This window comes from Vanacampus margaritifer, chromosome 1 (genome assembly GCF_051991255.1).
Source record: "Vanacampus margaritifer isolate UIUO_Vmar chromosome 1, RoL_Vmar_1.0, whole genome shotgun sequence".
In the NCBI taxonomy this organism is placed as follows: Eukaryota; Metazoa; Chordata; class Actinopteri; order Syngnathiformes; family Syngnathidae; genus Vanacampus; species Vanacampus margaritifer.
Genome location: NC_135432.1, coordinates 51,937,800 through 51,965,417, shown reverse-complemented (window position 1 = coordinate 51,965,417; position 27,618 = coordinate 51,937,800). Strand labels below are relative to the sequence as shown.

General features: G+C 36.6%; 1 protein-coding gene across 1 annotated transcript in view; it reads right to left on the bottom strand.

Moving 5' to 3' along the window:
* kif6 (kinesin family member 6) overlaps positions 1 to 27,032 on the bottom strand; it is a 60,920-nt gene extending 33,888 nt beyond the window's left edge. The window contains exons 1-11 of the mRNA XM_077583575.1: positions 26,899 to 27,032; positions 25,373 to 25,482; positions 23,395 to 23,469; positions 16,538 to 16,685; positions 15,924 to 16,033; positions 12,812 to 12,941; positions 9,046 to 9,252; positions 4,798 to 4,941; positions 4,580 to 4,666; positions 898 to 1,001; positions 122 to 227 (exon numbers count right to left, since the gene is read on the bottom strand). Of these exons, the coding sequence (XP_077439701.1) occupies positions 122 to 227; positions 898 to 1,001; positions 4,580 to 4,666; positions 4,798 to 4,941; positions 9,046 to 9,252; positions 12,812 to 12,941; positions 15,924 to 16,033; positions 16,538 to 16,685; positions 23,395 to 23,469; positions 25,373 to 25,482; positions 26,899 to 26,958 (1,281 nt within the window). The 5' untranslated portion in view covers positions 26,959 to 27,032. The remainder of the gene's footprint in view (positions 1 to 121; positions 228 to 897; positions 1,002 to 4,579; positions 4,667 to 4,797; positions 4,942 to 9,045; positions 9,253 to 12,811; positions 12,942 to 15,923; positions 16,034 to 16,537; positions 16,686 to 23,394; positions 23,470 to 25,372; positions 25,483 to 26,898) is intronic.
* Between the last annotated feature and the right edge of the window lie 586 nt (positions 27,033 to 27,618).

Genomic DNA, 27,618 nt, shown 5'->3' with positions numbered 1-27,618 from the left:
TTACACAACAGAATGAAAATGGGCATTGTTCCTCCATCACAGCAATGGTAAGAAGAAACAAGACAGAGAGACAGATACACAGTACTGACAAGGACTATGATGAATATTGTTAATCCATTACCTTCAGCAGACAAAAACAGTACTGTATTTTTCTCATGTCTGGTCCCAAAGTCAGTGTCACGTCTGGAACAGGATCATCTAGAAAGGCCTTGACTGACTCTTCCAACCTAATCACACAGACAGAAATTTTAAACCACTGCACTTACAAGTTACAATCAATCACGCTCAGCACCAGCTCAAACAGTGGAAATCTATATTTAAGGAGTTTTTCTAGTGTTTAAAGTTGGGTTTGTTCAAAGACAACTATTTACTTAAATTCGTGCTCCAGTTAAACTGGGCCAGTCAGTTGATAAACTATCTCTGGATGATATTCCAAACATTGGTTCCTCAAGTTTTGGAAGCAGCCACTGGAAAGACTAGGCGGCAACTATCCAAACGGATCCAAAGACTGCAAAAATGTGAAGTCTTTATTTTTCATGCAAACAATGACGGAGCACTGAAACAAACATTGCAGTCTCATTTTGATATTCTGCAACATTAATGGTTTTTCGACCAATCAAAGTTTGAGGAGGGAAAATCCTTATCATACAAACAAATGGGTTTGGTTTTATTATGGGTGAAGTGATATGTTATGAAGACTGTCGGTAACTGATGGCAGATCAGAGAGGATAACCCAAATGTACATGTACACTGCAAACCATAAAAACAAAAAGGTCATACATCATATCTAAACACACATCATTAGCCCGGAGTGGTTATTTTTGTTCTACGGAAATAGCAGACAAACAAACTAAGTCCAAGGAGACTTCTGATGAACAAATAATCAACAACACATACTTCTTCATCTCCTCCACAGTTAGCTGGTCATCTCTCTCCTCTCCTGTCAGCAAGGTCAGCTCCTCCTTCAGAGATTGAACCTCCTGCTTCAGGCGAGCAATCAACTGTAATTTGTACAAAAACGAGAGGTTAACATGCGTGTACACAGAGGGTAAATTAGACAGATTTCGATAGATGACACAAAACTAAGAATTTACACACAAATCCAGGTCATGTCACTGCTGCCAAGTGATGAGACAATCTTGTGGTTTATCACGCTAATGCACTTTTAGGAACATTTAAGTGATTCCAGACAACTGGATACACTGAAGGAGGCCTAACATACTGTAAGTAAACCTTCTGCTTGCCTCTGCTGGCAAACATTAGCATCCAGTCTGTCTAATACTCACTGACTCCAAAAACGTTTTTATATATAAATGATGAAAGGGAAAAAAGAGGGCCAGTCAGGTCTTTTATAAATGTAAGAAAATACTTTTAAATTCACGTGAACAGTATGTTTCATGAAAACAGTAAGAACAAAAAATATTTGGCTTTTAAAAATCAATCTTCATAAGAATTTATGAGAAAAGAGATATATAAAATAATTGATTTGTTTTATGAATCGATATCCTTGAAAAGGAAAATTGATTTGATTATTTGATTTTTAAAACCCAGCCCTAGAATAAATGAATGAATGAATGAATGCTCTTATAATTGCACATGCACAAGTAACCCTTGTTTAATGTTATCAAATATGTTTCCCCAATTTCTCAACCAGTGGTAATGTGGTACACTAAAAAAAAAAAAGCTTTATATTATGATACGTACACGATTGATTTGGAAATACCCCCCCCCCCCCCCCAAAACAAAACAAAGACAAAGAAATGCATATTCCAGTCACGTCTACTGTTACTGCCACGCCTGCTTTTTCAAAAGGCAAACTAGAGGCTGTCAGTGCCACAACAAGAAGTCAGGCAGACACATACACGAACGAATGTACCTACATTTCACAATCAAATGCCCTAAAATCGAGATTGTCCCATGCACCACTTTTGCCTGGTTAAAGCCAGGCTGGATGGTGGTATTTATTGGTGGTATTTATTTAGTGGCAACATTCTCCTGAGTAAATTCTCCAACTGTGTGTCAGTGACAAAATAACCCTTCAAAGTCAAAGGTTATACCAAACACATCGGAGAAACACAACACCGACTGTCAAACAGTGTGAAACCAGATGCCCAAAGAAGGAACTGACCTGAGTTTTGTTTTTAGGTAAGTGTCATAAGCATGAAAGAATATTCATCTCTAACCCACCTCATATTTTATTTTTTAAACATAAATATCATAGCTGACACTGCAGCTGCAGCCTGTACCTTTTTTGGACCCTGTGGTCTGATGTAGACTCCCAGCTGCATCCTCAAAAGCTGACCACCGGCGGTCGGACAGCACAATCAGCACTAGTCTATTTCAGCGGGCCGAGCCCACACTGGTACCACAACCCCATGGCGGAATTTCAAATACTCGGAAAAAGCACTAAACATGCGCGACTGGTGATGTCAGCATAGCAGTCCAGGTTCGTGGTAACTTGCAGATTTTATGTTGCGGAAATGGCCCGGAATAATTAATTATGCTCTTGTTTTTCGAAAACGACATGTCACAAACGTACAATGTCAATAAACTTAACACCAAACCAAAATAGTCATGACTTAAATAGACCCGAATCGTTTTTGCAAACAAACTTGTCTGTGCACGCTCACAAAAAACACCCACAGTAAACTGTAAGCACTCCTGCGTAACTACAGGTTACATCTTAAATTCACAACTATTACGTAGTTTGCCACACACAAACATGCTGCAATTATGGGGCCTTACTTTACGAAGGAAACTGGCATGTTTTCCCACAACATCTAAACACGGCTTTTTGTTCGGCCACAACAAAATCATAGCATATAGAAATTTTTGACCAATGCAGGGGGCACATTACAACAATATGACAAAGCAGTATGAATACACAGGGAAGCTCATACCTTTCTCTCGAACGCTGTGTAGCATTTAAAAGTTAGTGCTAATCATAGATGCATTCTCCAGTAGATGATATGGTGTTTACAGTTACGAGACGGAGGTTTAGGTGAGTCATTACGTCTTAAAAAGAATTATTTTGACCCTTTCAGCAGTTTTACCACGACTCTGTTTAACTCAATATAGTATAAGTATGGCTTTGGATCTTTCAGGACCATAATTTCAACATTGAGTTCATCGCTTTAGGAAGAAACAAGATGAAATTGAAGTTTTTAAATTTAGGGTTGGAACAACCCTTAGCGCTCTTGAGGAAACCATCCTTGTCTGGAACACTGTTTATTGCATATTTTACCATGTGGGATGAAACCAACCCTGAAAAGCAATAGGACTACAGTACATAAGATTTGGCATTGATCCACCAATTCCATTCACAATCTTTGGCAGAGCTTGGGATTTTTTTCCCTATATCTAAGGAAGAAAACCATTCATCTTGATCAATAACCAACGGGATGGTTGAGTCTAATTACACCAATTCAAAATATGTTTGTGTCCAATTCTGTATTTCTAACGGTGTTTTTCCCGATTTGTTTCAAATGTGAAAACATGAAGTCAACAACTAAATAATGTATTTATTCTATCCTCATAAAATAACACAACACAGTTCTCAGGTTAGTAATCATTTTCTTTGTTGGTAAATAGACCGCTTCGTATATAGCGCTTTACAATGCCTCACATTAACCGATTCATACACCAGTGGGCGCTGCCAGGTCCACTGTGAGAAAAACGGGGCTCAGTGTCTTGCTCAAGGACACTTCGACATGGTAACCATGGGTGACGATCGCACCCACAACACTACAACTGAGCCATGCCGCCCTTTAGTTAGCAACTTTTTAACAGATTTTCATCACCTCGAAATGAACGGTTTACAAAGACGGTACACTGTGACACTGACACACACTAAGCAACATTTATTGTTATTGGATTTTGAATCTTGGAGGTGAAATCGTGCTGTACATAGTTGGAAGCTGCCAGACACTGTCACAATTACTAGGCTGGCTGCAGACGAGTTTAAAAATACCTCTGCATGGTTTTGAAATGAAATGCCAGACAAATGTTAGTCGCAATAGTATAGTGGCAGCTTCATGTATCATAGCTGCCACATCTCTGTGTCTACAACAATTGATTGAATTGCAACATGGGCTGCAAATGGTGCAGCTTAGACTTTTTTGTTTGCAAGTAAAACCAAACAGTGTAAAAACTCAATACTCTTCAGCTGGATGCCTTCTCAAAATACGAGGAACTGGGTTAAAATATGTCAAAAGAGAATTGAAGGCATGTAAACAAGAGTAGGAGAGAATGCAAATGCAATCTGTGAATAGTTGAAATATAGCAAGACGGGCAGGCGTTGATGTGTTGAAGACTAAAAAAAAGTGATTATTTTAGAACAACTCACTGACATTGGAAAAAAGTGGTTTTGGATTGCGAAAGAGGACACTTAAACACATGGTAGGTTACACTAAGTTCCATTTTGAAGTTAAAACCATACAGCAACTCATTTGCTGATCAAATTAAGGCTTGGAATCCATGTGAAAGGTCTGGCTGTAATGGCAGATGTGGTGTAATTGGGTCTGAGTTACAGTATTTATGACCGGTGAGGTATTGAAAAGTATGCAGCTGTCTCACTCACCAAGGCAGGATCAAGTTCTTCATTCAATATTGCCTCATTCTTGATAATTGCCACACGCTGGGCAAAGCGACACGTAGAGATGGACTCCTGCATTTTTTTGTAAAATGACAAAGTGGAAGGATTAACAAATGTAAAGCACGATATTTGTATTTTGTTCACAATCTGGCCAGAAATCAAAGCCATTATTTTTTGTAATACAGAATATTGATGTGTCTTACATCTAGGTTCCTTTTGTCAACGGCCATAGTAGCAATCATAGTGGTCTTGCAATTGCCTCCAAGGCTATCCCTCAGCACAGAGGTCAGCATAGAGTTCCTGTATGGAATATGGCAGCGATTCTTCTCTGACAGAGCAATGATAACCTGAAGAAAAGCAAAGTGAAAAGAGGCAAATACAGTACTGTATGAAAATAAAGGATGGATACAGCTCGGAAAATTTCTTATTGTCATATCTGCATGCCAATACTTAAACAGTGGGTCTTTGCTATTATTTGCTGGTGGAACTCCAGCCATTAAAATCAAATGTCTGGTATAAAATGAAGAGAAAAAGGGGCCTTCTGCAAACTGTTCAGACTCATAAAATTGTCCAAAATGGTCTGATAATCTGGAAAGTTGAATTCAGGAGGGATTTAAAGATTCATCTAAACACCACAATAATTAGCAAACCAATTATGTGGTGTGTCTCAATACGTTTGCCATTTAGTTAGCAGTTATTATATCATTGGATGCAGAAAAAGCTTTCGACAAAGTTAACTGGTCCTTCCTCTTTGCTGTTTTAAATAAATTTGGCTTTGGGAAATCATTTATCCACTGGGTATCAGTATTATATGATTCTCCAAAAGCTACAGTTACTACTAATGGGATTATATCTCAGAGCTTTACTTTACAGAGAGGCACAAGACAGGGATGCCCACTATCCCCTTTATTATTTGCAATATTTATTGAGCCACTTGCATTAGCCATACGCCAGGAAAGAAGGATTCAAGGAATTCACTCTGGGGTAACAGAACATAAAATTAATCTATATGCCGATGACATCTTACTTTATTTAGAAAAGCCGGCTACTTCGCTAGGGGAAGTATTTAATTTAATAACTAAATTCTCACAGTTATCAGATTATTCTATTAACTGGACAAAATCAACACTTCTACCTATTACAGAAAATTCATGGAACCCTGCAAGCCAGGACCCACACTACTCATTTCCTATAGGTAATTTAAAATACTTAGGCATAAAAATCTCACCTAAATTAACTGATTTAATTCATTTAAACTTTTCTCCACTTCTGGATAACATTTATAGTGATTTGGAGCGCTGGAATAATCTTCCTATTTCTCTAATAGGACGAATAGCCACCATTAAAATGAAAGTTTTACCTAAAATAAACTATTTTTTCTCAATGATTCCATTTAAACCTACGGCTAAATGGTTCCAGTTGTTGGACTCAGCCGTAACAAAGTTTTACTGGAATAAAAAAAAAGCAAAGATTAGTCTATCTACTCTTCAGAAAAGCAAATCCAAAGGTGGTCTAGAGGCACCAAATTTTATGTACTACTATATAGCTAACCAGCTACAATATATCGTTCTATGGGCACAACCCAACAGAGACACTAACTGTTGGTTGGAACTAGAACAGAAGGATTGTAATAACCTCAGACTTCGAGATTTACTCTTTATTACAACATCAATCATACTTACAACAACCATACAACCATAATTGTTTTAAAAACCCAATGATTTCCGCCACCGTGACTGCCTGGTGGAAGGCACTAGAATTGACAAAAGCCCAAGTGGAGCCCTGTGGACTTTCTCCCCTATGGCATAACCCCGACTTTCAACTTAACAACCAACCGTTTCATTTAGCTGTGTGGGAGCAGAAAGGAATTACACATCTCCACCATCTCTTCTCAGATAATATGTTTATATCATATACATCCTTGCTCCAAAAATACAATATAGAAAACGGAAATTTTTTACATTATCTACAAGTTAAAAATATGATAAAGAAAAAAATTCCAACACTTCGGGGTATGCTCCAACCGCCTGTTTTAGCTAAAGATATTAACAAGCTTTCTCCGACAACAACAAAAAAACTTTCAAAAATATATAAGTTACTTTCATATACTGATAAAATGTCTTTACCCATCTCGAAATGGGAGACAGACTTGTCTATAGCACCTGACTTTTGGATTCAAGTTTGTGAAAACGCATTTAAAATGACAAAACACACAAATTTACAACTTATCCAATATAAAATTATTCACAGAACATACATTACTCAATATATGATGAAGAAAATGGGACTCTCAGACTCCGACATTTGTCTCCAATGTTTACAAAACACTACAGACACTTATGTTCATGCTTTATGGTTATGTACTCCGGTTATGTATTTCTGGACTAAAGTCTTAGAAAAACTTTCCGCTATTTTGGACTGTAGGATACCTTTATCTCCAAACTTGTGTTTGCTAGGTGACCTAACAACAACTGACTTACCACATAAACAATTTCAATCTACACTTGTAGCCCTTACTATCGCTAAAAAAACAATTCTTGTTAACTGGAAAAATAAACAAACTCTGAATATCGACCAATGGTCTAACCTCCTCATAAATCACATTTTAATGGAAAAAATATCTGCCTCAAATAAAAACCAAATATCAAAATTTATAGAAACATGGTCTACGTATATAGAATTTTTTAACCTAATTCCGGTTACTTAATTCTGTCTGTTAGCGAGAGCCACTACATCGTGATAACTTACATTGATGTTTCTGCATCTGGCAATTTATTATTATATTATATTATTAGTATGGGATTATTATTTTTTTTTTTTAATGGGCTTTAGGTGAACTGATGAATACACACACGCTCGCACGCACGCACGCACACACACACACACGCACATACACATACTCACCCACATACAAAAAAAAGGGTATATATGTATATATATATATATATATATATATATATATATATATATATATATATATATATGTGTGTATATGTGTATATATATATGTATTTAAAAAAAAAACATTTATTAAATTTTTTTAATTGATTTGTTGGATTTTTAAAAAAAAAAAAAAAAGGAGAGCAATGATGATGTCAAATCGAATGAACAATACTGAGCTCTCCTGTAAAAAAAATAAAAATAAAATAAAAAAATACGTTTGCCATATAGTCTACTGTATATTTGTGCTAAACAATGAATATGAAGTCAAGCATACTGAGGGTAAAAATGCAGGAATTAGGGACACCGAGGCTAGTTGTATCACTTTTGATACTTTAATATTTTTACATCATAAATAAATAAAATGTACACCATGTGAAAGACCAAAGTCTTAGGTATATTTTTTTGTATTCATGTCATTTGCATACTTTGTGTCAGTGCAGTTATAAGCCATCAAATAGAGGAAGTGAACATGTGACATGTGTTGCCCCACCAATGGGTGAGTTATCACACCATACGGGGTCAGATGTCACCCTGGATTTTACAACTAATAAAACACCGACCCAAAAAATTATCCTTGTTCTCTTGTATTTTTGTGTTTGTTTTTTACAGCCAGAGAAAATGTTTATCATTGATTATGAAAATGTATCATAGTCATTGAGCAAACGTTAACATAAAATATTATGAAATAGATTAAAGTCCTTCAGAACTGCTGGCATGTAGGTCAAGGCTCTCAGCCTTAAATGCCTGTTTTGTTTCCCATAAACTGGAAATTTGAGATTAAATTGAATTTAAAAAATAAAGCTTTTCAGTTAATGGATGGATGGTTCATCATGAAATTTAAACCAGTCCTGACATGCAGGCATACTGTCGTTCCAACAACTGGAAATTCAATTTTTAAACAATGAGGCAAAACCTAGCCAACTAATTTCCTCACTCTTCAGACTCATCAACTGAAGAACAATTCTGGCATATGTAAACAGAGTTGCCAGAGTTGCATTTTCATCGGCCCATTCTTTTGCATATGTGACAACAAACCCCAAAATGACTTAGACGAATAACCCCAAACTACTATATTAGCTAATACTTGCTCTAATTAGCTTAAAAACAGAGCCGTGACTGACTGAGGTATGACAAGATGCCTGAATCTCTCCTCAAACGAGTCCACATGATTTGCTGCTAGAATTTGTCTGTGTACGATGCCTGTTTCAAAATATATGAAGTTGAAAATGTTTACTTTGGGTTGTGCAAAACAGATAACTGGCCTCTCAGCTCATAATGTGCTATTCTATTCTCAGAAAGTAAACAACCCCTGACCATTTATACAAAGAAAACTTGTATTCCACTTTTTCGTTGCACCCTCTGGTGGAGAAGAAAATTGCAATGTGACAACTTACCCATGAGACAACTAGCCCCGGTCTCCCAGGGTGGAGGTTGTGTCAAATGTAATGTTACAGCTCCAAACTTCATCACAATGTTTCGTGCTGCTCTACAATTTATTAGGAAACTACCTGTTCTAGGTAATGGAGGGAGAGGTTGATGTATTTGGCCTCAGTAAGCAATTGCCCATTTAGGCCGGTCTTGCTGACACGATCTGACCCGGCCAGGTCCACCAGGTGGAGCTTGGAGCGCCGTAGAGTAGCGGAGCCTGGCTCGCGCCTACACAAGTGCACAGTGAAAATGCAGTGGGATCGTGTAGAGGCCTGGTTCATGGGGGTCTGAAGATTGGGAAAGAGAGAGGACAGTAAGAACAAACGCGATCATGTTTTGAATGAACAGTATTGGCCCTGAAAACACACACACACAAAAAAAACATTTAGTTTCCATCTGTGATTCATTCAAACAACAGATGTCTTTCTTTTCATCCTTATTTTTCTTGCTTCTGCTGATTAAAATGTATGTTGCAGCATGTGGAAACAATGAGCAGTAAACAGATGGTGGCAGCTTTGCAAAAACTGAAGTAGATTTTCAGATGGCCACCAGTGCAGCAGAAGTTACAGTAGGTTGTGACACGCAGGAGACGAAAATAGAGCGTGATTCATTCTGCACAAACAAGCTTTATCAACAAAAACAAGATGTGTTAATGAATAGCCAGGCAGCAGTTCCTACATTGTGCTTAATTTGAATTATAATTCAGTTCTTGGCAAAATGAAGGTATTATCCTGGCACTGTGTGACATCAAATACTATGTCATCATCATCCTCTTAAAATAATGGCTTCTGTAGTTTTTTTCCACTTTTTCTTTTCAGAAAATACCAAAAAACGGAACCAAATATCGATTACACTATATTCATTCATAATTTACTTTCAGGGTTATAATTGAATGATCCGTTTGATTAAGGATGTAGCTGTGACAGTGGCAGATCTTTGACATGGCTGTCAATCAAATGTACAGTAGATGATTTGTCCTATCATGACAAGAGCAGCAGAAAACAAACATTTAAAAAAAAAAAACGACATTCATCACAATGGGGAACAATTTGAAAAAAAAAAAAACGGTTTACTTTTAATGCTCGTTTAAAATAAAATAAGTGACACCAGATAAGCAAAATTTAACTGATTAGCTTCAGTAAGAGTAAGAAGAGCTGATTACGATTAGGCTCATCTACAGTTACGTGGTAACTTATTTGTGTAGTCACATTTGAGACAGTGTGATGGGAGGTGTTTGCGGCTCCCAATAGGTCAGTATGATCAATTTCTGCAAAGAGAAAGCTAGCTTAGTAGGAATTTAAAGGATTTCCACAGGTTTTTCTCTTAACCTGGTAACAATATAGGCATACCATTCGAAGTGCTATTTCTTTCTTTTTTGGTAACTATTCCAACCTAGTATTTCATTTACATAACATAGACATGTATTTCACATTTTTAAGAAAACAGGGATCCTATAGCTAAAAAACTTGATATAATAGAGAAAAAGTGAGATCAATTTTGGATTCTGCATCCAAAGATTTGTTCAAAACGCCTGCCAGACCTAACTCAGCAAAATTGTGTTCCCCAATGAATTATCAAATTGTCCTTTGACCCTTACATAAATTTGCCAACAGCTGTCTAATGGGGTCATGACAGCTCAAGACAAAGCTATCATCTCTTTTATCTGTCCAAATTTTCCTGGTCTATATTCAAGTTTGCCACACACGTGCAATGTAATTTTACATGAAATAAAGATAAAAATGTATCATATGGTCATTACCATCATTCGTCATCAGAATCTTGCAAAAGCAGCACACATGAATCCTTATTGAAGAAATGTGTGGAACTTCCTTTTGTGGACCACATGTTGATCAACACATGTTGACCACACACTATGTTAGGAAGGACAACTCAGCAATCTGTTGCTACAACAGCTCAAACAAGGTGGGATCAGCTTCATTGTACCACGCCCCCAACAAATTGAAGGAAGGAAGTTGGGGGGGGGGGGGGCATGTGGTTATCCTCACCATCGGAAAAGCTAATCAGTGACAAGCACAAAAAAACAGATGGGGAAATATTTTCTGATGAGCTCAAAGGAAAGGTGAAAAGTGTTGAAGGTGAATTTTATTTCCAATAAAACTGTAGAAGGGATTGTCATAAATGAGTGAGCTCATACTCCACTGAGTGTGTGTCCATATGGGACGGATTGAAAGAAGATCTGTGCAAATTCGTTGGGCTTCTACTGTGGAGCAAAGCCTTCTGGGATACATTTGGCAGTATGCTGACGTTGTTTGTTCGCTTCAGGCTCAAGTGAGAGTTTCTTGTGAAGAGGTCTCATTGAGGATGAGTTCACAAAAGGCTCTGTGTGGGTGGCTGCTGGGGGCTCCCCAACAACAACCCCCGAGCTGCTTGATCAACACAATGATGGAAAAACAGAGTATTTGTTTTCATTGCTAATATCACTGCACAACGTCCCCATGGTGAATGAAAGACAATATTGTCAAAACGTGTATGCATAAATATAGACAATAAGAAAATGTTTTATTTATACTACCATTATGTATCAAAAGGCAATTAATTTCCAAAGGAAATCCAATTCGCACAGTTTTTGGCAAATGTATTCGCCTCATTGAATAATCCAAATAAAAAAAATGAAGCAGCCTGTGGGCCTCATGACCACCCTCGCACCCCGCGGTCAGTCAGCCTTTGCAGGTGCAGGTGGATGCCCTGTGAATCTAGTTTGATGTGTAATGCTTTAAATCACGCAAAGCAGGAGATGTAAAAACTTGAAAAGGCTTTGGGTGAGAGTTGTGCACTCAGAAGGGCATGTGCACGTGGCCGCGGTGCGTGTGGACAATGCTGTCAGGTGGAATAGTCAGATGGAGCGACGGCTCGCACATATTGTCAGAAATAAACAGATGACAAAAATGTACTTGGTTAATTTCACACTTGATTGTCAGGCAGATAATCGGAGATGCAACTATTTGCACATAAAAGAAAAACCTATGTCCCCTTTAACTGATTTACTCCCAAAAAAACTGATAAAAACGTTCTATTTTAAATATTGCTATTGTCCCAAAAACATATTTATACGTTTATTTATTTATGCCAGAGCATACAGAAGGCTTTGATGCAGCTTCTGACCTGAAGAGGTTGCTTAAAGCAATTGTATTTATTACAAAAAACGGCCAGCATGTGGCAGTAGAGTATAAGAGATCCACCAGTGCCATGTTGCAACAACCTTTTCCCCCAGTGTTTTCAACAGATTTGTGAAAAATGATGAAACTAAGCTATATTCTAATGCTAATTGCTGCAAAACGGAAACAGATACAAATATACTTTTTTCCCCTGATGAAATAAGAGACACTAATCTTTCTTTTGGTAGGTTCCATGTTTTTATAGCAATAAAACACAATATTCTGTGGGCCTTGAAAATTTTGTCAAAATCCAGTAAAATAGCTGGGAGCGTAGGGGGTTGCTTCAGTGAAAATGGCTGGGAGTGAATGACTTAAAAGTCAGAACTCGCCTAAGGCGAAGGAGGCTTTATGAGAGTACATGACTGCTCTATGCATAAAACATACCATAGGTGGCCCTCGACATCACCAAAGTTACACATCTCTGATGATAAAACATCCTCACTCAATATGTATTCACTTTACTCAAATACAAAGAACATAAAAAAATATATATAAAGTCAATGGCAGCTTTAAGTGAATAAATCAAAAGAGAGCATGGAAGTAGCTCTGCCGAATACAAGCTCTCTATGTTGTAGTCTGTGCATCAAAAGGCACATTCCTTATTAACTAGTCTGATATGTATGAGTATGATATTTCTACAACATCTCTCATTGGCCACACCCCTTCTTACTTCTGCAATCATTCGATTGGTGTCGCCCAAGAACAACAGATTGAGAGCCTCCTCTTCATTGGCAGACTGCTGCAATGAAAGGTTCCTGAGATGGATGTTCTGGTCAGTATCTTCCATGATAATTACTTTTCTGGGAATGACAAAAAATATATAGTTATAAGAAAATACAGCATTATGAATATACTTGGAATAAAATATAACAACGCTTATTGACAAGCCCAAAACTAGCATAGCTAATGCGCTACAGGCAGACATCTGGTCACCTGCGGGGTGCCAATGAATTGCCCGCAGAGGACTGCCTCGTAAATAAATACACTCATACAACCTCGATGTATTGTTAAATTAAATAATAACCTATACTGAATAATACATGTCTTCCTATGAATATAAACTCACTAATAACAATTTTAGTGAGTCTTTATTACTTGACAGCAATATACAACCTCATATCTTGCTGGCAAATGTGTATTATTAAATATTTATATATTGTTCATCAATACATTTATTTTCTACGCTGCTTGTGAGGGGCAAGGTAAACTATATGAACATGGAAAGTCCACTTGGGAAGGCCCAAATCTAGATTAACCATCAACCCTTGACTGTGAGCGGCACCGGCCTACATATTTTATATATTGCTTGAGTAACTCATGTAGATGACACATACAAAAGTACAAATGATAATTATTGAGGAAGAGTATATCACAATAAATTGCTCTCTACATGACTCCATATGAAGTAGGCCTTCCAGTACCTCAAGGGTTGGTGACCCTTGGCCCAAACAATGCAAGAGTAAAAATATTTAGGATTACACTAATTTGGAAAAGTAATCCGCATTCTTTGCCTTGGTCAAACTAAAATCTAAATCCAAACACTCTGAAAACCATTGTTAAATGTGATCTTGGCAATAACAATGACACTGGGGAACACTTTCGGAAAAAATAATAATGATAACAATAATGAGTTCGATTTTTATGCGGATTAAAACTACAAATGGCATGCTGATTCCAAAATTGCAGTCCGTTTTCTTTCCAGCAAGTGAAGTTTCAATCCCACAGTTTACCTACCAAATAAGCAAAATTCCACTGATTAGCTGTAGTAAGACTGTAGTAAGAAGAGCTGATTAATTATGATTGGGCTAATCTACAGCTACTGCAGATAGCAACCTGTTTGTGCAGTCAGACTTGAATTTCAGTACTATCAATATCCGCAAACAGAAAGCTAGCATAGTAGCAATTAAGAAGATTTGTGATGGCTTTTGTCTTAACCTTGTACCCGTGGACCCTTGTACCCGTGGACATACTATTGTAAATTCTACTTTTATTATTGTTATTTTTAGTTTTCAAAGCTTGTAAACAATCTACCTTGGTGTTTTATTTGCATACGTAAACACACAATTTCTTCATAAATTTTTAGAAAATGGCGATCCTATCATTCCAAAACATGACATGATAGAGAAAAACTGAGATCAATTTTGGATTACGCACCCAAAAATTAGTTATTAACAGCTGTCACTCACAGTATAATTGTTGCAAATACAGTATGTTGTATATAGTAACACATGCATAGTAGATAAGATGGAAAGATTATAGACTAGCTGCATCATTTCATTCAATTCATTAAGGGTAGAGAAAAACATAACTTCTGGATTGATACTGTATATCAAATGGCACTAAAATTAAACACAAACACCATGTAAATACCGTAACACCTGGAGGCAATTTGGGAAATTTCACACAGGAGTATTTCATGTTAAAGTGGTTTTGCACTGCCATTCATTTTCCAAATATCCCTATCAAAATTCTTCCAAAATATTAAAACAATAAAGATTCAATTTAAAATGCAGCATATTTTTAGAGACATTTTGTCCGTCCTGTGATAGCAGAATGCTAAGAGAGTGCACTGATGTCATGAGACATGGGAAGTGGAAGAGAAAGGCAGACCAACAGTGCCACAGCTTCTCCTTGAATCAGCAAGTGTAGCCACAGCATGGTTAACGTCGGGCATCGTCTATTTCCGGAAGACTATGATTTGTGGGTATCTAAACCTTCAGGAGAATCATCTGCAAAATAGAGACGTTGCCTCAAATGCTACCCGAAAATACAGAACAAACACCAAATTGATGGACCGAGAGGTTGTGCCTGGAAGTCTAATATCTACTTTAGTGATGCCTGTGACAGAAGAAGATCAAAGATAGACAAACCTCGATTCAAATGGGACGGATGAAAGACTGGCAGAGGTGGAGAGTAAAGCAACAAAAAAAAGGACAGAAGAAAAAAATGGCTGAAGACAAAAAATAATAATTCCCCTAGACTATAAAGAATGCCAGTAACAAGCTATGAAAAATATTTCGTCACATAACCCTTTTTCTTCCCTTCAGTGCCAAATCTGTCACCAATTTGACCACACTCATTGCTATTAAGTAGTGTTATTCCTGTTGGCAGTCCGTATTGGCCTGGCAAATACTACAGTCTCCGGATTCACCACACAATAGATTCCAGCCAGTAAAATGGCAGTGGAGGAATAAGGCTCAGTTACACTCACACGTTTGAGACAATAATGGAATGATTGGTGATTGGTCTTTTCAGTGTTAAAAGAGACCTGCCAAACATGATCGTTGCTGTGTGCTCGTACACTGTTTGGTTTATATTTCTAACTTTCCACAGGATTAAAAACTCCCAAACAACTTATTTGGGCACAAAACTTAACCTTTTGTCATTCAATTTTTTCTATGACAGAGTCCCTTATGGTTTTTATATGCACTCCAAAAAGAGAATTATTGAACCAAATTAAGATTAAAAATGTAATTGTTGAAGAACTTAATAACATTGCTTCAATTGGTAGCACACAATTGAATTGTTAATCCAAAGTGAATCCAAAGTGAATATATTGAGTTTAATGAACTCCTAATTAATTAAACTTAATATATACCAGTTTAAGCAATTTTATTAAATTGATCAACAATTTAATTTGTAATCTTAAATTGGTTCAACAATTCTCTTTTTAGTGCATTGAAGAGGCAGAAGCAGACAGATCAGGCCATAGCCAAAAGAGTTTAATTGCAAAATCTAACCTTATATCTATAATCAAAAATAGTTCAGAAAAGCATACTGACGGTAGGTCCTCCAATTGAGATGCTTCATGTCTGGAATCCAGGAGGTCATAACCCACTTCGTTGTAAATCTCCAGGTACGATATGTGGGTACTAAACATTGTGCTGCTGTCCTGTGGGGCAGAATGCATATATTAAAAGCTGATCGAATGAATTCAACTGAAAAATATGTTATTGACTCTTTTTTTTAAACTGCCACAGTAGACAGTGCTGTGAAGCAATTAGTAGCAGTAAAGGAAATCATTTTAAAGAGCACTGAAAAATAGATACCGACCTGACCTTTGACCTCGGCTACCTCTCAACATCTTGGGTCTGACATCTTTTGAAATGAATCATGTTCTCCCTTTCACATACAACATTATTCCCTGAAAGTCTGAAGAAGACCATTTAAAAAATGGGCAAGGTGTTATAACTGATCTACACTGAGCTCTGTTCTATAATACACAACTTTTTGTTCAGCTTTGTTGTGATTGGAACATTAAAGTGGATGTACAGTATGTGTTCTTGATTTATGAATGCGGTAAAAAAAAAAAGACATCTGATGTGAAAGAAAAGATAAGACAAAATTGGAGCCAACACGGAAGAGAGGGTGATGACCGAAATGTTGTTGTTCGTACCTGAACAAAGCGCTCATAGAGGTATGAAAGTGTGCGGGGAATAATGCCACGGTCACTATAGCGCTCTGCCCCTCCTGTAATGGTGAATGTCTTCCCACTGCCTGTTTGACCATAGGCAAAGATGGTGCCGTTGTAGCCAGCCAGTACACTGAGCAGACAAAAGTTATACAAGTTAACACTGAAAATGCTAGCATCAGCAGAAGAATAGGTTAGAGATAGATCGATATGATTTTTTTCAGGGCCAATACCAATGCCGATTATTAGTAGTCAAAGGGGCTGATAATTGATATTTTGGGGGGAATATTGGCGTACATTCTTTTTAAATGCAAATGACAATCTTGACTTTGTTGTAATGTCTTAAAGCGTGTTTATTAAACAATTTTCCAGACATTTCAAAATGTAGTTTAAAAAAAATAATTAATTTTTTATGTTTTAAATCTTAGACAATAGACATCCTTTTAAATTTCTAATAAAATGTTCGGGGAGCTCCCAAGGTTATCAATGCGTCTTAAAAAGTTAAATGAAAACTTAAACAAGTAAATACCATACCTCTATAGTTTTCTACAGTATTTTCTTTTTCCAAAATCTAAAAATACCTGAAATCTTAAAATGTCGCATTTCTTTGTTTTAATATTGAACAAAAACAAAAGGTTCAGAAGGTTCCCAGGGTTAGCAGTATCGCTTATAAAGTTAACTGAAAATTTAAATAAGTAGTTCCACGGATGTTAAAATAGTTTTAGATTTAATCAGCTGTCAGATTTATCAAAAAGGCCAATAAAAAAGCCCAATATCGACAGCGATAATCGGTCAGGCCAATTATTAGTCAATCCCTAGAATAGGTAATGTCTTGTAAATGCAGGTCGATCCCATGAGTTCTAGTAGTATAAATATTGGAGAACCAGCCTGGGTATTTTTATTGATCTTTTTTATTTGTTTAAACTTTATTTATAAGGCAATTGAGAACAGATCCTAATTTGCTGTGTTGCTAGTGTCTGGCGGCAATGTTTACAGTTATGCGCAGTTCTTGTACAAATTTTGTCACACATCAAAAGGCAATTAGCAATATATATATAAATCCTAAAATATATTTATTATTTATTTATTTATTATTATTGTTATTCAAAATTATAACAATTATAGTGTACTCATACTAACTAAAATAAATAAAATGTTTTTTGCTTGGCAGAGGTAGCAAATTAGTTACTGCTGCTTTCAAAAGTATCTACCTGTACAATCCCTACGCAATCTTTTTTTTTTTCTAAGGAGAGCTCAGTATTGTTCATTCGATTTGACATCATCATTGCTCTCCTTTTTAAAAAAAAATAAAAAATAAAAAAAAGTTTTTTTTATTATTTTTTTATTTTTTTAAATATATATACATATATATATATATATATATATATATATATATACACACACACACACACACAGATGCAGAAACAAGTTATAAGTTATCACGATATAGTGGCTCTCGCTAACAGACAGAATTAAGTAACCAGAATTAGGTTAAAAAATTCTATATACGTAGACCATGTTTTTATAAATTTTGATATTTGGTTTTTATTTGAGGCAGATATTTTTTCCATTAAAATGTGATTTATGAGGAGGTTAGACCATTGGTCGATATTCAGAGTTTGTTTATTTTTCCAATTAACAAGAATTGTTTTTTTAGCGATAGTAAGGGCTACAAGTGTAGATTTAAATTGTTTATGTGGTAAGTCAGTTGTTGTTAGGTCACCTAACAAACACAAGTTTGGAGATAAAGGTATCCTACAGTCTAAAATAGCGGAAAGTTTTTCTAAGACTTTAGTCCAGAAATACATAACCGGAGTACATGACCATAAAGCATGAACATAAGTGTCTGTAGTGTTTTGTAAACATTGGAGACAAATGTCGGAGTCTGAGAGTCCCATTTTCTTCATCATACAGTATATTGAGTAATGTATGTTCTATGAATAATTTTATATTGGATAAGTTGTAAATTTGTGTGTTTTGTCATTTTAAATACGTTTTCACAAACTTGAATCCAAAAGTCAGATTCCGGTGCTATGGACAAGTCTGTCTCCCATTTCGAGATGGGTAAAGACATTTTATCAGTATATAAAAGTAACTTATATATTTTTGAAAGTTTTTTTGTTGTTGTCGGAGAAAGCTTGTTAATATCTTTAGCTAAAACAGGCGGTTGGAGCGTACCCCGAAGTGTTGGAATTTTTTTCTTTATCATATTTTTAACTTGTAGATAATGTAAAAAAAATTCCGTTTTTTATATTGTATTTTTGGAGCAAGGATGTATATGATATAAACATATTATCTGAGAAGAGATGGTGGAGATGTGTAATTCCTTTCTGCTCCCACACACCTAAATAAAACGATTGGTTGTTAATTCGAAAATGTCGGGGTTATGCCATAGGGGAAAAAGCCCACAGGGCTCCACTTGGGCTTTTGTCAATTCTAGTGCCTTCCACCAGGCAGTCAGGGTGGTGGAAATCATTGGGTTTTTAAAACAATTATGTCGCTTAATTGATGTTGTAATAAAGAGTAAATCTCGAAGTCTGAGGTTATTACAATCCTTCTGTTCTAGTTCCAGCCAACAGTTAGTGTCTCTGTTGGGTTGTGCCCATAGAACGATATATTGTAGCTGGTTAGCTATATAGTAGTACATAAAATTTGGTGCCTCTAGACCACCTTTGGATTTACTTTTCTGAAGAGTAGATAGACTAATCTTTGCTTTTTTTTATTCCAGTAAAATTTTGTAACGGCTGAGTCCAACAACTGGAACCATTTAGCCGTAGGTTTAAATGGAATCATTGAGAAAAAATAGTTTATTTTGGGTAAAACTTTCATTGTAATGGTGGCTATTCGTCCTATTAGAGAAATAGGAAGATTATTCCAGCGCTCCAAGTCACTATAAATGTTATCCAGAAGTGGAGAAAAGTTTAAATGAATTAAATCAGTTAATTTAGGTGAGATTTTTATGCCTAAGTATTTTAAATTACCTATAGGATATGAGTAGTGTGGGTCCTGGCTTGCAGGGTTCCATGAATTTTCTGTAATAGGTAGAAGTGTTGATTTTGTCCAGTTAATAGAATAATCTGATAACTGTGAGAATTTAGTTATTAAGTTAAATACTTCCCCTAGCGAAGTAGCCGGCTTTTCTAAATAAAGTAAGATGTCATCGGCATATAGATTAATTACGCAATCTTAATTTCGGGTCATTTGAAATATCTATGACATCATTTCATTGTAATGTATTTTTTATTTATTACTGGAGGCCAAACTAGATCAAAGTCAGAGTAAATTAGATGTGACAATATAAATCCCCAGGAAAATATGGATGTGCTCAAAGTGGAGAGACGTTATGGCGACAGACATCTGACGGTAAAGGAAAAATATCTTCAAATGTGAGTGAAAGAAAACCCACTCAACTGCCAAATTTTGGTTTGGCTCTGAATAGTGGCAATGGAAACCAATAGTATTTAGGTGCAATAGAGGGAAACGAAAAATTGAAAGCGGCATGTGAATGGCATCCATATTACAAATCTGTAGATATATAGCACAAATGTCTTATCCCACTTTTCCACAGTTGAACTGTAAAATTACTAAATGAATTCTATAGTTGGCCTAAGATGGGCTTTGAGAGCCTTAGTAGGTGAAAAAGCGATGTACAAGTGAAATATCATTTACCATAAAGCGTATTACTCACCAATGGATGAACTATCAGCTGTTAGAAAACTACACTGACTTGTTTACTTTCAAAGTCAACATTTATAAGTACGTTTACATGCAGCCAACAATAACCCTAAGCAGAGACAAACAATGACGACACAGCAAAGAACCACACTTTTGGAGCGAGGAGGAAACCGACTCACATACTGACAAATATTCTTTAATTGACCGTACAGTTACAAACGAAAATGCCGTCTATTGGCATAATGACCTTTCCCATGTGTCGTGCTTTCATATGGGGTATTCTAATTTAGCACAATAACCACATATATGGGAGTAACTCTGTCTGCTCAAGCATGTAAACGGGTTGTCCCAAACAATTCTGGAATTTTGACCATAACCTGAAAATTGACTGCATGCAAACATATGAGCTAGAATTTTTTTTTGATCTATGATCCCAGCACTCGACATTCAGTCTTGCTCCTGTTCATTTACTAACAACTTCAAAGAGCACCTCCTGATTGCGACATGCCAATGTGATAGTGGTGGATCGATCCAAATGTTGATATTATCAATACCAAGTCAGCATTGATATCGGATCGATACTGGCACTATAATATCAATCTAGTAGTTTAGTTTCCGTTTGGCTCTTTTATGCTCTGCCGCTGTTTGGTCAAACAGATAACAGTCATGTCACAGTAGCCACAGGCAGATTTGCTCCCGCTCTCCCTCCTCCCCTCTTGTGTTTCGATCGTGTGCCGTCACGTGACTTAGCATTTCATCTTTGTAGTAGATTGCATGAACACATACAGTATTGTAGCCTACTTGAAAAATATTTTTTGGGGTATGTTGTTTTATGTTTTATATTTGTTGTTGCACGATAATCTTTAACATCTTGTTTATTTAGGTTGAAAAAGAAGTGATGAAGGCAGATTTTTTTTTGTATTTGAAGTTTCTGAGCAGTATATGATAAAGTATTTGTTAAAATGTATTTTCCTATGATGACTTTTTGCGCTTTGTTTAAGAATGTAAAAAATATATTTTGTTATGGTTGCAATGTTTCTGGAGGAAAGAAAAACGTTGATAAAGTATTTTCTATTTATCAATCAACTTTGCCCTAATATTGTCCTTTGTTTAAAAAGGAAACAACACAAAAACACTTAAAGGTTGAAAATTGATAGTAAATAAGCAACTCTATGATTCAGCTACCTTAATTAAAAAAAAATCGTATTCCATAATTTTCAAAAACTATTGGTATCAGCGATACCCTGTATTTACTTGGTATCGGATCAATACCAAAATTTGCAGTATCGCACACCACTACAATGTGAAGGGAGCCACAGTGCTTTGTTAGCGCTATGACTTCTGAACGACAAGTTTGTTCCTGTGATTGTCTCCAAAAAGGAAATTGCCTTTCGTGAACAGTCCGTTAATGAGTCAGTTTGTCCTTGGATGTGTCAGTATCAACAAAGAGCCTAGATTAAATTGACATAACATACAATCGTTTGGTTATGACTTCCTTGATGTTTACCATAAGGGTTACCGCTTAATGTATGACAGGTGAAGATAATCTAACCCCCGACTTGGTCACCTAAATTAGCCAAGAAGTTTCAACATGTTGCTAACACACGTATCAATTTCTTTTTAATTGTTAAAATAAAGAACAGTTGTGTAATAGCCTCTAATAGAGACAGAGAAGGATCTGTCCTGACATCCATCCAATTTGTATGTCACATCCTCACTTTGGTCATGGGTGAAACCCATCCCAGCCGACTGGCCCAAAAGCAGGATACACCCTGGACTGCTTGCCAGGGCACATATACTGTAGACAAACAAGCGCTCACACTTACAGTCACACTGATGAAGGGATGTTGAGACTAAATTGAGCCAAATGTTTGTAGGGGAGGAGGAAACACCTTTTTACATTGCAACACAACCAACTTTAATCACAGGAAATTCCATGTAAACTCCCTCTCCTGGCTGTTTTCCCTGCTGGAGAGCAAGTTGCAAATTTGGCAAGCATTAAAGCAGGAACTAACTAACCGCTGGACCAAAGTGAAGTTTGGGTGGAGAGGTTTTTGGGACGGAAAAAATTTAATGCTGTTACTCGAAGCAATTTGGGTTGGATATTCTGGAATATTAATACGGCAATAACTTCATTAACTGAGAAGAACACTGGAAAGCAAAGGATACTTTACAGTAACCATCTGGCAGCTGACCTCTGTTGCACCTTGAATTGGATAGCCTTTAAGTTTAAACACTTTTCTACTTTGCTATAATCCCTGTAAAGATAAAGATTGGTGGAGAATTGTGACTGTTAGGATTAGAGAGTGCTGACAGGAGAAACAAAACTGCACTAATGACAACCTATTTTGTATTTTTTTTTGTTGCAAAAAGTACCCTTTATTATATTATAAATACACAACAACTGAGCTTTTTTTTAAGCCCTTCAGACCCATAGATGATTGCAGCGAACATGACATATTTGTCTGTCTAAACCAATAAAACGCATAATTTGGATGATGCTAGCTAACCAATCACAATCGCAAGTTGATTTGCATAATGTTCATGTTAAAAATGTTACATATAAGCTTGGTAAGTTTACAACACAGTACAGCCATACTATCCTGGCGTCCACTATAACAAATAAAAACATGAGATAACTCCCCCCCCCAAAAAAAAAATCCCATGTTGTCCTTATGTAGACAAAAGAGTCAAAATCAATTAAAAACAAAAAACAGCAGAAAAATGCGAGTCTGAAGGGGTAAAAAAAAAAAAATTCCAAAGCTCCCATTGTATCAAGCTTTGTCTCATGATGGCATGCAGCTTTAAACAAAAGCGCAGAAGCTGCAACAACTCATAGTGTCCCTCTGTGCTGTGGCTTGTAAAAGTTCTGACACTCACAATGGCAGAACTTTCCATCTTGCCCGCCAGCTGAGTCCACTTAGTGGTTTAAGTATGTCAAGTACACCAAAAATCAGGCACCCTTCATTTGCATCTTAAATGCACTGCACTCAGTTGAGCTGATTTCCTGTTTGCTGGACTTGGTGAAGTTAATGTGACCGGACTTAATCCTGCATGAGCTCTGCTGGCCACAGGTGGGAGAATTTTGAATTGGATCAGTAATGAGTTAAAATATTAAAAAGTATAAGTTCAAGGCAATAGTGGAATGTTATGAATGATCACTCTACCTGTCTGCAACTGGTTTTGCGATGTGTTCAAATAACTCTTCTTGTTTGGTTTCTTGATCAAACACTTTTTGGAACCTGGACAAAAAAAGAAAAGAAACAGACACATTTTCTTCTTTTTTTCTTACTACTACAACAAAAAAGCCAAAATCTAAATCTAAACTGGGCACACACACACAACACTGTTAACTCATTCACTGCCATTGACGACTATAGACATAAAAAAATTCATGCGAACTATTTCTATTAGTTTAACATTTATTTCATTTCATTTGATTTTTTTTATGAAAACCTAGATTTTTTTATTGTACATTTATGACAGATATAAAATTATCATGCAATTAATTACAATTAAACACCCCTTATTTTTATTTATTTATTTTTTTAATTAGGCCCTTCAGGCGATTACAATTTTTAATTGTAATTAATCACATGACTTCACTTGTTAACTAACAATTAATCACAAATTGTATATCTGTTTTTCATACTCTTGTTCGCAAAAGCGGAAAAAAAATTAAACTAATAGAAATAAATGAATTTTTGACGTCTATAGCCGTCAATGGCAGTGAATGAGTTAATCGTGTGCATACAACAGTTTAGTATTTAATTTCCAAAATAGATTAAGAAGTCATGATGCTTTCTAAAGAAGTTTCAAACCTCTTTATCCCACAAAAAAAAGATGAGAGGGATGTGAGTGGAATCCGCCCAAGAGGGTTGTTAAATGTGGAAATTGTATTTATACAAAGGCATAAGGGAACCTCCGCAAGCTATTATAAGAGTTTGTGGTTTGCGTGTCCACTACTGTCTGACTCCCTAACTGTGAATTTAGGGCTTGGAAGCGTGGCGTGAGCCCTGCCCAGAGGGTATATAAGGCTGCAGCTTTCACCACCAGATGTTCTGGTTCAGCAATGACAGAGCTGCTAGACGGATTATTCCTTATATGCAACCTGGGTAGCAACAATTTTAACTTTGCAACTCTTTATTTTGGCAGTTTCAACTGTCTTGCTGCTATTTACTTCAAGCCAAAGTGTAGCTCATGGACACGGTGTACACTAAACTCTAGCACATCCGTGAAGTAATATAAAAATTGGATGGATGCAAGAATTAATGTTTCATTGTCTTGAAATCCAGTAGTGAGGTCTAGAAATATTGGGACAAATTTTAATGAGTGTGCCTTGAAACACTTGTGACCCTAACATACTGTGACTTTTTTTGAAGACAAATTGTAACATTCCTCAACGGCCATGGCCTAATCTCATCTCAACAGAGCATGCTTTCAATTTGCAGAGGACAAAAGCAGGGCTCTAGCTTTTTTTTTCTTCTTCGTTTTTTAAAATTAGGAGCAGAGTGGCACCAAACCTAAAAAAAATTATGCACACGTAAATTGACTTTTCCCTGTCTTAATGGGCTGAAAGGACTTTGTTAGCAGCAAAAAATATTTAATAATAATAGCCATAATAATAGCCATAATAATAATAATACTACTACTACTACTACTACTACTACTACTACTACTAATAATAATAATAATAATAATAATAATAATAATAATAATAGCCAAAATCATAATCATAATCAGAATCAGAATAATAATCATAATCAGAATAAAATCGAATTTATTGGTTGCGTGGGCGCAAGTAGCTGAAAATTGTAGTGGCTCTGCCATCATTTAGCAGGCCATGAAAATTGAGTAATTTTATAGAAACGACTGTAACTTCTAAATGGACAATGCCATTTTATGAAACTTCTCTAATTCAAGCTGAATGTTTGTACACGAACATATTCTACTTCAAATATATTATAGTGGGGTAGAAAGGTAAAATCAGAAAAAAATGGTCAAAATCAACTGAGTTTACAATCTAAAGTATTTACACGTGTGTCAGTATTCGAGAGAATGTGTTTATCCATAGTAGATAAATCAGTCCGTTGATGAAATGTATTCAGCGTTTTGCATAAAGAAATTCATCTGTAAAAGAGGCACCTGAAGCTGAAGCACTCCCTTTTGTTGTTGACAAAGCCATCAGCCATGTCCTTGGGCACCACAAACTCCAACGCAGCACTTGTCTGCTGCTCATTGTTGACAGAGTACACCTGAAGAAGCCAGAGACAACAGCAGAATCAGTCGAACTCCCGGGGGATCACGATTTTCAGCCCAAATAGTACAGCCCCACATTCCAAAAACATGTATGCGGGGTTAATTGCATTCTCTACTGTAAATTGTCCATATGAGAGTATATGTCCCGCAATTGGCAAGCGACCAGACCAGGATGTACACTGGCTCTTGCTCAAAATCAGGTGGCATAGGCTCCAGCTAGCTCACCCACAATCCTAATGAAGACAAGTGTTATAGAAAATACAGTGATGCATACATTATTGTCAATACAAGACGTCCATGCTAAATCCTAAAATACAACAGACAACTTGCATACTGCAAATCTAGCTTCTGGTGGTGCGGTCAGGGTCTGCCATTCCGAAAAAGACAAGCTGAAATTAAAGACACATATCATGTAGAAAGCTATAGAAATGAAAAAGCTATGTTGTGTTTTGTAGCGAGTGCAATGCAGAAACGTGCTTACTAAGGCCAAAGTCATGCCTCAGGGGATACAAGAAAAACTGTCCAACATTAAACCAACAGAATGAATTCAGGCAGTGAATGGCATTTAAAGTGAGGTCAGCTTTGTCAAGTTGAACACTCCCACCCTTTGTTTTTGATCTTCGACATATGCGCTGGCATATGTCTCTTTTAGACACTAATGCAATTATAAGTCCACGAAGGGTTAGGCAGAGAAAAGGATATAACCTTAATGATTAGATTGTTTTTTACTGCCACGCTTGTTTTGTTGCTGTCTGAATGAATGTCCAAAAACCGCAATGATGTGCATGTGGTCATTTGATTGTGCTCAATAATGTCCGTGCAAGCTAAACAGCCACAGAAACCATCTGTGTAATTTGATTACTCCTTCCATCAGTTGCTGTGCTCGGACAATAAAGTGGACTTTAGGGAGTCTTTTCCAGGTTTGTTTTTCTCGTGTCAGGTGACAGTTTGTTTATATGTCAACCCAATGTAAGCTTAATTTATCCAATAACAGGTATAGCCTATATTATCTTACATAAGAAACAAGAAGCAATTGTTAGATGTCCAGGAAAAGCATCATTCCAGGTTGAGATGTTCCTTGAAATTTGTTGTATTATATGGAGGCTCTCTCCTCCCATTGGTTACGTTGTTTTACATTGGCTAAGCCTCCCACAAGAAAAAACGTGCATGTTAAGTTCATTGACAACTTTATAATATATACGGCAATAGGTGTCAATATGGTGGACGTCATAGCAGGAGTTGAATCCGATTTAGACAGCTCACGCAACTGCATTCTTTGTGTGCACTTATTGGGAGAGAATATTATTACACAGTACGGCAGGAACATTTAAATTCAGACTTGCATTCATACGCACATCGAAAAACATGTTTCGTGTGCTAAATGAGCTCAATTAGATTACGTGTCAACTTACCGCGATATTTTTCTTGGTGGGTTTTATACGAGCATATATCTGAATCGTCTGTTTGACCATTGTATCTTTCTAAACGCTAATTGTTTACTTTCCACTTTCGTATGCTGGCTGCTGCGGAACTTGCTAGCCACAGTTGGCAGATGCTGTTGTGTGTTCAACTTGGTTGCATAGCGACCAAAAGGCGCCAGGAGTTCTGCCAAAGACTGTATGTGAGTAGAAGATGATCTCCTTCCCCTTCTTCTATTTTCCGTATCATCCTAACCAGAAAGATTATGTGGAGCAGTTTATCATATTAATTTGAAAATATAAACAACTTGCTTCATTGATTTTAGCGTGTTTAATAAATTAAAGTCAAAGAATTCTAAAGTCGCCCTTGCTTCCATCCATTTTTCTGTATACGGTCCTCAAACGAAAACGGTTGGACACCTCTGCTTAACCCAACCATTCAAGGCAGACGGCCGCCGCACGCTGAGTTTCTGGTCTGCTTGAGGTTTTCCTCCCAAGAGGGAGTTTTCCTTGACGCCTGCTTACTCATGTGGGGGTTCAGTTGGTCTTTTAATAAGTGAGGTGTATGGTTTTAGACCTGCTACTCGTGTAAAGTGAAAATTGGATTGAATCAAAATTAATTGAATTGATGTGCCCAAATACGGTCCTCGAGAGCTTTATATCCAGCTTGTTTTCCATATTTCCCTCCTCCAACCACACCTGAATCATATGATC